Source organism: Cucumis sativus, chromosome 2 (genome assembly GCF_000004075.3).
Source record: "Cucumis sativus cultivar 9930 chromosome 2, Cucumber_9930_V3, whole genome shotgun sequence".
Lineage (NCBI taxonomy): Eukaryota > Viridiplantae > Streptophyta > Magnoliopsida > Cucurbitales > Cucurbitaceae > Cucumis > Cucumis sativus.
In genome coordinates, this window is record NC_026656.2 from 24,387,157 (window position 1) to 24,397,324 (window position 10,168).

Consider the following 10,168-nt stretch of genomic DNA (forward strand, 5'->3'; position numbering starts at 1 on the left):
AGGTTGGAGAAAAAGAAGAAAAAAACTCGATTCAAATTGTTAGGTATAGGATTTGGTTTGAATTTGATATCATCAAAGGCAATTATAATAATGGGAAAACTATAGGTTGCACCCATACTTATTGCCCAAATGTGATTATTTTTTCTCAAACAAACAAAAAGAAAGTCCAAATATGACATTCATAAGCATATACATTTATTTATTCAATTTTGTAATTTTAAATGATATCAACTTAGAAGGGGTCACCAAATGACATATCTACATTATTTGATAATACTTCTATTTGTTTTAAAAAGATCAGAGTTGTATTAGAAAAATATTGATTTTTAAGAAGACAAATCATTAAATTGATAAACTCTTTTATTTATTTGTCATTTTTTGAAGAAATATAAAATTGAGAAACCTAGACCTTATTTTTAAAAAAATAAAAAATTAAGTGGTGCAAAATTGGACAAAGTTTTTCTATTTCTTAGTGAGGGTATAGATTTGTCTATTACCCTTAACATGGGTATTATGCACCCAAATAATTAATATATTTACTACTTAACAAACATATTTGATTTTGTTAGTATAACAATTGGGATTAGTCATATATGTTTGATGAGAAAAAACTTCAGCTAAAGATTCTCATTCAACATTCACGTGCTGAGATCATCTATAGAATAACCACTATAACACACTGTTGCGTTTCTACATATATTTTAACGCTTAAGTTAATATAAGCAAAGGATTAGAGTTAAACTTTTAAAAAATAAGATTAGCTTAAGTTATGTGAAACTATAGTGATATATTTACCTGGAGTAAATCTAGAGTTTTTTTAACCATTTTTTTGGATTAGACGATCAACTCGAACAAACTAGAAAGTCAGGGTTTGCAAGAAGCAAACTACAAATTTTATGAATAATTATTAAGTATATAATAATATTTTAAAAAATTATAAATATGACAAAATCTATCGGTGATACACTTTTATGGTTTATTATTATAAACCAATATTTACTACCTGGTCATAATAGATAAGCTTATTTTGGACATCCCTATGTTTTAATGGGTGGAAGTAGGCTTAAAATGTACTCACCTTTGGCTTCAACCATCTAAAGAAAAGAAATATGGAATCTAGTGATAATTAGGTCGAAAAATTGAGTTAAACATGCCACATACTTCTTAACTTAGTTTCAAGAAATTAGTAATTAAATCAATTAGTTTTGTACGAGAAAAGATAAATTTTTGAAAGAAAATATTCTAAAACATACTTTCTAGACTTCAACGTATTAATGATACAAGATTTCATACCACACTTGCATGACTTGAGGAAGTAAATAATGTAGTCTAACACTCCAGAACGCTTTGATCTTTGTTTTCTATTTTTTTCTTTTAACTTTAAAATCTCATAATTCATCATGGGATAAAATTGTTACAATCTTATCATTTACCGATAGAATTTCATATCTTGAATATGTTACTTGATCTTTTAAGATCGTTTTACTATGTTATAATTATGACACGTAATACTTGAGCTATATCATTCTCATTGCTAAATAAGTAAAAGACAGATTGAAATCTCATTACAATTCCAACACTTTTTCCGATTCCTAAATATTCCTAAATTGTTAAAAGTTTGGTAGGTTGCAATGGGAGACGATTAAAACTATATTTGAATAAAAAAAATCATTATACATTTGGATCATATAGAAGCATTTATTTCTTTACAAGCTTGATATCTAAAAGAAGAAAAATTAAATGTGAAAAAGAAAACTATAGGTTGACTAGGAGGATACACTTCATATAATTCCTCAGAATGTTACCAACCCTAACCCTAACTTTGGTTTTGTTTGTTCTATTAATTACCTCTTTTGGAAATTAAAGACCTTGATTGAGAAGGCAAAGATAAAACCAAATAACACTGTAATCCCCACATGAACAGCAGCAACAACACCCAAAAAGTCATACTTGTAACCAAAATAATTGCTCACAAACTCAGCTACTGTTTGATTTGAGTCCATTGGGTCATTTATATCCCCAAACTGGGATGTCACCAAACCGTATAGTGTCCATGCCACAGGGCAGATCCAATAGTACCATCTCCACCATATTGGGATTCTCTGCATATACAACATTTGTAAACTATCAACTTCTCTCTCTTTTTAAAACCAAGAATTTTGAAGGGTTAAATGACCCAAAAACTTAAGCTCATGGGTGAACAACTAGAAATCAATTGGAGAGGAGACAACGTTGCAAAAGTTTGAACACAAGAATTCTCGAATCAATACTATGTAAATCATTGATTCACCAAAAAGCTCAAGTTGATGAGTAAAGGTAAATTTAAACTTATATCAACTAATAAAGTGTGTTGAAGTTTATGGGTTTACGATTTCAAATCATGTTATACATTGTACACGTACGTGTTATATATCTGATAGCTGTATCATAGACAAACATCCCTAAACTTTGTCACTTGTTTAAAAAAATGCTCGTTTTTCTTCAAAAGTTACGATATTACCATGGATCCTTAATAAATGTTTGAAAACTACCTTTAAAGTAGAAATTTGTTAGAATATTGACTTTAGTTTAGAATGCTCATGCTATAATAATTTTAAGAAATAAACGTACCGTTCGAGGGACGATGAAGCCGGAGAAAAGGTTCCAAAATCCATAGAAAGCAGAGGAGACAATGGCAGCAATATTGTGGTTGGGGGTTACAGCCACAGTCATCATACCATAAAAGGTGAAGTACAAAAGGGTGAAATACATAAAGAAAATGTACCAAAAGAACTTGGCTGCAGTCCATTCAAAACCAATCATCCCATATACTATCACCCCATACACAACTGTTTGAATGAATATATATGGAAGTTCAATCACAACCTGCATAAGGTAAACTCAAATCGGTAAACACGTTCCCAAACAAGAAACAAGAAACAAAAACGTTATAAAAACCTTATTTTTTAGTTACCTGTCCAAAAGCATATGGCAAAGCTGAGTACATTCCTGCTGCTCTTTCTCTATAAAAGACAGTTCTTTCAATGGCCACAACAGGCTGAACTGAAGTGGCATTTTGTACTCCAATGAAGAGAACAGCAGCATACATAGAACCCATAGCGTTGAAAAGATCTTGTTGGGTTCCTCTGAATTAACCCATAGAATGTCAATATTCAAAGTTAAATGCCACAAGATTAAAGAAATGAAAACTTCCCATGAAATATTATGCGTTATCATTCTAACCTCTTGGATCCAAGATCCCAAAAGATAGTTCCAAACATCAAAGCTATGAAGGTTGTGAACAAGAATCTCACTGCACTGTATGGTGGGTTTCTCCAATATGAAAGATGTTGTTTCCACAGGCAAGCAATGCATTGGATGAAGAAAGATTGAGAGTATTTGGTTGGAAAATACAACTCATTGGAATTTTCATTAGGCACACTTAGTTCCTTGATCAAGGCCTTGTTTCTCCTGCACAAATTTGTTTTGTAAAACTTCAAATCCTTTGCATGTTTTGTATTAAGATTATAATGAACTAATTCAGATTGTTGCCATTTACTTACCTATAAAGTTCTGAATCTTTGTATAATGTGTTGAAGTTCACTCCAAGAGTTGTTTCTTGTGCTGCTGTGGTGATTTCTAACATCCAAGTTGCAGGATTGTAGCCATCTTTAATCTTAGGAACTCCCTCAATGCTCTTCAATGAGTTTTATGAGAACGTTGTTAGTCATTTTCTAGCTAAAAAAGGGAAGTTTTAAAAGATTTTCTTTTGCTTTTCTGATAAGAATTTGTACCTCAAAGTACTCTATTAACTGTGACGAATGTCGACCGACTGGACCAACATATATCTCTTCTCCTCCACGTCTTAACAAGAATAGCTGCAGGAGAGAACAACAAAAGAACATATGTTTAGTTAAGCTATTAAAATGGGTTTTTCGTAGTTGATTGTTGAGAGAAGTTGACCTCATCAAAAGCATCAAATATATCAATGCTTGGTTGGTGAATGGTGCAGACCACGGTTCTGCCGGTGTCGACTGTGTTCCTCACTGTTCTCATTACAATGGCTGCGGCTCTAGCATCAAGACCTGAGGTTGGTTCGTCCATGAATATTATAGATGGATTTGCAACAAGTTCAACAGCTATGGTTAATCTCTTGCGTTGCTCGGTTGAAAGTCCACTAACACCAGGCAATCCAACAATTGCATCTCTTAATGGGTTGAGCTCAATCAGTTCCATAACTTCTTCAACAAACATCTTCATATCATAAACCAAATATCAGTATTGAATCCACAGAAGCTCTAGACATTATTAAATAAAAAATGTGAGAAAGAGTGAAATGAATGTGTTGATACTTCACCTTTCTGGTAGCAGAATCAACATCGGGAGGCAATCGCAGCCATGCTGAATAAACAAGCGATTCGTAGACTGTAACGTGAGGAGAATGTATATCAGTTTGTTCGCAATATCCAGCAATCCGAGCAAATGTTTCCTGCTTTTTAGGATACCCGGAAATAGTGATATTTCCCTCTATGTATCCACCAGTTTTTCGCCCGGCCAAAACATCCATAAGAGTTGTTTTTCCAGCACCACTGACACCCATCAGGGCCGTTAGAACTCCTGGTCTAAACGAACCGCTCACACCCTTCAAAAGCTCAAGTCGATCCTCGGTAACGCCTTGTGATTTCATTTCCTACATAAGTACAAAGTCTATGAAATTAGCACATGAGAGCGTTTGGTTAACAATCCAACTTACTTTTTAATGGTTTTGTTCATGTCTTAGAACATCATATATACCTGTGGCATGTCTACTGCATATCGAATTTCGTCAAAAGTGATTGAATGGGGTTCGAACGGAAGAACCATTCCTCTCTTTTTGTTCTGATTAGCTTCTTCACTAAAGCTTCCAACTCTTGCAGATGAAGTTCTAGATGATAAACTAATCTGATTTTCAGTTCTCTCTGCATTGTAATATAAGTTGATATTAAATAATCTCTCAAGTGATGATGTTTGTTAAGGGAGATAGCTACAGATAAGCTTTGTTTTTTGCATACCAGAAGAGCTCTTTCCTTTTGATGACAGTTCCAACTCTTGAACATCTTGAGATTTCTTCACACTTTTATCTGTCGATGTCTCTTTCGACACGATAGCCTGAGGCTTCTCAAAAGCTACAATATTTGAACCCGGAAATTACAACATGCATGTTTGAGTGCAAAACAAGGCTTGAAATTAGAGTTCCGACTACTTACGATCGAGATACTGCAAGGCTATAGTGAAAAGAAAATTGAATAGCAAAATATATCCAATAGTTGCACCAACACCAATCCAATACCAGCTAGCTTGTGGGAAGATTCCCCTAGATTTCAAGATCAAAACTCCAAGTGATTCATTCGAGTTGGGAGCCGGCTGCAACAAGAAAACGGGAGGGCCAATTACTTACATTTTTAATTTGTTAGTTTTGAACATTTTATTTGCATAAATCAGAAAGTTTCTTACATGTCTCCACTTATGGCCAAGAAACTCATTCACAGCTATGCCATTTTGTGCATACATCATTGGAGAGATCCAGTAGCCCCAAATCCACCAAGGATGCACATCATCTAAACATAAAGAGAAGTTCTCATTTTAAGTAATTTTTCTTATGTAATGGTATTGAAAACACATAGGTCACTTGAATCAAACCTCGAGCTAAGACAAATCCACCCAAAACAAGAACTGTAAGTAAAGCAAATGATCCAAATGTATTTGCAACGATGATATTCCGTCCCAATGCTCCAATCAAACGGAACAGCGCTGATGCCATTTGGTTCACAAACAGGAGCATGAGAAAATGTTTGAAGAATCTGCAAGTCCATTATATGACCTAATGTTATCAAGAAGGCAATAATCAAATTTGTAGTTCAGTGTTAGTGTTCTTCATTTTCTCGTACCTTCCGGCATTTGGATCGAATCCGACGACGTAGTAAGTCATTACCACCCAAATTCCAACTTCTACAAAAGTAATAGGGATCTTAAGGATCCATGTGGGTATAGAATATGCCCAAGGGGGAAAGAAGAGGAAGTCCCTTTGCTTGTAGAACACAGGAAGTTTCAAGATTGTCAAAGCAAGCTCAGAGAAACCATTGAACATGATTATGATAATCGCAAAGAACAAAGCTCCCATGTAAACCGATCCATCATCCACTGTCCTCCGGTGCATCTCGGTTCGGAAAAACAAGGTCATTGTCACAAAAGCCATCAGAATGAGCTGAAAAATGAAAAAACATAGTAGTGTCAAACATGAGCTATCAGAGAAAGTGAATAAAGATATGAACTACGGAACTAAAACTCACTTGAATCAACTTGAAAATGTAGACAAATGAGTTTCTCTTCATGAGTAAAAGCTCCCTTGAAATGCAAGCTTTCAACAGTTCCTTCTTGCTAGCACCATACTTTTCCGTTGTTAAAGCAGCAGGGTGGCTTTTAGACTTGTCAAATGGAGTGGCGAGCTCATCACCAAGCTTCTTCCCCACATGAAATGATTGAAAGGCTTCAGAAAACTCCTCCACACTGACAAATCTATAAACCTCATCTCTCTTAGTCCAATATTGTTCTTGATCTTTCCTTGAAGTGACCTATAAAAAATTTTCCATCAGCCAAACAAAATGGATGAAACAAAGAACAGAACAGAACACATTATGAAAGGCCAAACGAGCTTACTTCTTGTAAGAAGTCAGCTACTCCTTTCCTCTGGGGGCAAGTGAAGCCCATATGTTGGAAGAACTCGAGCACGTTTTCACGTGGACCTTGATACACAACTTGTCCATCTGATATCAGAATTATGTCATCAAACAATTCATAAGTTTCAGGGGCAGGTTGAAGAAGAGAGATCAGAGCAGTTCCATTCAGAATATGAATGTACTGTCTCATTGAATTAACAATCTGATAAGTTGTCGAACTGTCCAATCCTGTCGATATCTCGTCCATGAACAGAGCTCTCGATGGTCCAACCAACATCTCCCCGGTCGTCACCCTCTTCTTTTGCCCACCGGAGATCCCTCGAAACATTTCATCTCCAACCATTGTGTCAGCACAGATTTCAAGTCCTAGAATCTGCATAAACAATCAGAAATACATTATAAGACCATATACTATTAGTTTTTTTGCTGCTTATTGATTATTACAGAAAGTTTTCACCTTTAGTACATAATCTGTCACTACATTGGTTTCTTGTCCTCCTAAAGCTGCAGCCTGAAAATAATCAATCATATCAACACATGACAAGCTAAACACAGAAAGGTGTTGGAATTTGAAAACAGAAAATGGCATTGAATTTCAACCTTCATGATGATATCAAGATCAGGGTCAGGTTTAATATTTGCAGCCTTTTCTCTTCTTGACAGTTCTGTCAACATATCTGCAAAGGAAAAAAAAACGATAAGTTTCCATTTACAATTACCACATTATGGACATGATTCATTATTTGAAGTGAAAACTTGGAGGATGTTCTGACCATAACGTGGACCAACTCCTTGACATCTTGCTGAGAAGGATAAGGTTTCTCTAACAGTCATTTCTCCAATGTGAAGGTCTTGTTGGCTAATGTAAGCTGATGTTCTTTGTGGGACAAATTCATTCATTCCATGTCCATTGTATGTAACTCTTCCTGAAAACTGTCAAATGAACACAACCACAATGAGTTCAAATCTTCAAACTTTGGTAGGAAAGTTTGTTGTGCAAGAGTTGGGATTATGTTGTCTTTACTTTAAGATCCTTCCCAAGTTTTCCAGCCAATGTTTTGAGCAACGTCGTCTTGCCGGAGCTCGGTGGCCCCAAAAGCAAAGTCATTCTGAAATGTCATACAACTCACAAGTCAAGGGAATGTTCAGAGTACTTCCCAAAATGGTAATACTAATCAAATTGATTTATTAACCAGAACTCACAATCAAGTGCTTTGAGCTAATTTTTTTTAACTATAATAAGTTTAAATATAACTAAAATTATTTTTAAATGATTAAGGTTTGTTTTCAAAGGTAATTTAGAATCATCAAATATAGAAGAGAGAGAAAAATTGAGGATAGAAAAATAAAGTGACAAAGATAAGAAAAAAAATGAAGAGTGACAACAAATTTAGAAAGAATAACAATAAAAATAAAAAAAAATCTAAAAGAGGGAGGGACAAATTTTTTCAAGAAAAAAGTTAGAGAAAGGGATAAAATAAAGTAGTGAGAAAAAAGAGACAATAACTCAATTGAGTCAGAAAAAGAGAAAAATATCATTTTTTTAAAAATAATAAATAAATAGTTTTGATTTTTTTCTTTACCATTTATAAGAATCTCTCTTCTATATATATATATATTGAAAAATGGAAACAAATTTGAGAAAGAAAAGTACAATTCATTAAAAAAATGGAAAAAAGTAGGTGAAATAAACATAATTTTTTTAAATATAAAATAAAAAAGTTTTAAGAAGAAAAGTTTTCACAAACATCCATCAAACAGAAAAAAAAAAAAAGAACAATTTAGAATTCAGCACTAAAATGATGGAGATTAGAAGTTTCCAAAATGATTTTTTTTTTAATTATTGATAATCATTACAAATTTAGGAAGAAAGTAATATAAAAAGTGTTCAAAGTAATTATGGTCAATCAATAATCAAAATATTAAATGAAGTGTATAGCTAAACCAACCTTCCTGGCTTGATGATTCCACTAACATCATGAAGAATGGATAATTGCTTCTTCCTATTTGGAATTATGTGAAAGTAACTCAAGAACCCCTTTTAACGACAAATAGAAAATATATTAGATTCTTTTACAAAAATAAAGTTTGAATTTCTCCAACTTCGGCTTAAAAAAGTGATTATCAAACAGTTAAAATCACTTTTATATTCACTCTAAAATATGTTTTTTTCTTCTTTTAATTACCTCAAGCATATTGAGAGAAAAGTTAAACATAGTTGGCAAAGCTCTGCCAGCGGTATGGGCCTCAGCTTCAACTTCCAAATGCTCAAACCTCACTTCAATGGCAGGAAGATCAAGCCCAACTCTATATATAAATGGGAAAGGAAAGAAATGAAAAATGTTCAAATGTTACTGCTTCATGTACTTATAGACGGACAATTGAAGAAACTTGAAGGTAGTGAAGAAAAAGGTATTTTTTGTACCTTTCCATTCTATTCTTTAACTTAAGCAAGAATCTTTCGTTATCATCTTCAGCGATCTTGACAAGTCTCTCCAGTATATTTCTCCTCTCCAACAAACCAAGATTTTGAACATCAATTTCTCTAGCAGATTCACCATCAAGATTCAAAATCCCTCTCCTAACACGTAAATAAGTAGGAAGCCTTTCAATGGAAGCCCATTTGAGAGCTTCTTCATCGTCGTCGTCACGAGAAGATCTCGAGAAGACTTCCATGGCGCTGTTTCTCCATATACTTGAGCTGTTAATACGAGCACTGCTCACTCTGTAGATCTCTCCACTGTCCATAGTTTCTTCAAGGAGACTATGTTTCTTTTCTTTTTTCTTACTTTTAAAGGATCATTAGAAAAAGAGAGGATATTGATGGACAAACTTGAAACTCTTGGGGTGAGATTGTTTGTTTGGGATTGAAAGAAGGGGGAAAATGGAGAAAGAAAAGATTGAGAGAAAGGTGAAGATGGGTCTGGTGTACTTATAGTTGTTGAAGAACAGAGGATGAAAAAGATTGACTTTTTTCAATTTTTTAAAAGAAATTTATATATATTTTTGGTTGGTGTTGATGTAATGTCAGATGTCAGATGGGAGAAACATGGAAACTGCTCATAATCTTGAATTTGTATTGAGAGAGAGAGAGAGAGATAGATGTGGAAAAGGAAGGAAAGATACTAAATAAAGTCCATATTGGGTGGCATGACCAACATTTGTACATCCCCAGCTTAAAGAACTTGCTTTTCCCCCAAGTCTTTTCTAGAAGAAATATTGGTGTAGGCTAAAAGGGCAAAAAAATCACAAAAACAAGAGTTACAACATTGACAAGATTCACATATTCTTCCGGTTTAGTTTATACAATAAAAAATGTTTAAATTAAATAGTTTGTAGAGTTATTGTTTACATAAACCAACCTAAGTTTGTTATAATAGAGTTTCTTGTTGGTATAGATACTAACTTCACACTCTCCTTTTAAACATAAAGTGTTATATGCCTTGTAGATTTCGTTTGGTTCGTCTCCAAAC

At 33.9% G+C, this 10,168-nt stretch overlaps 1 protein-coding gene across 1 annotated transcript; it reads right to left on the reverse strand.

Moving 5' to 3' along the window:
* Positions 1-1,844: 1,844 nt before the first annotated feature.
* On the reverse strand, positions 1,845-9,443 carry PDR12 (pleiotropic drug resistance protein 1). Its single transcript, NM_001305715.1, is given in 23 exon segments — positions 1,845-2,102; positions 2,611-2,865; positions 2,954-3,125; positions 3,223-3,450; positions 3,543-3,676; positions 3,774-3,857; positions 3,943-4,233; positions 4,337-4,669; positions 4,774-4,937; positions 5,031-5,144; positions 5,226-5,382; positions 5,473-5,576; positions 5,659-5,819; positions 5,907-6,223; positions 6,309-6,590; positions 6,676-7,068; positions 7,153-7,206; positions 7,296-7,372; positions 7,469-7,628; positions 7,720-7,804; positions 8,645-8,733; positions 8,882-9,002; positions 9,121-9,443. Coding segments are annotated over 23 exon segments (4,356 nt in total).
* Positions 9,444-10,168: the final 725 nt, after the last annotated feature.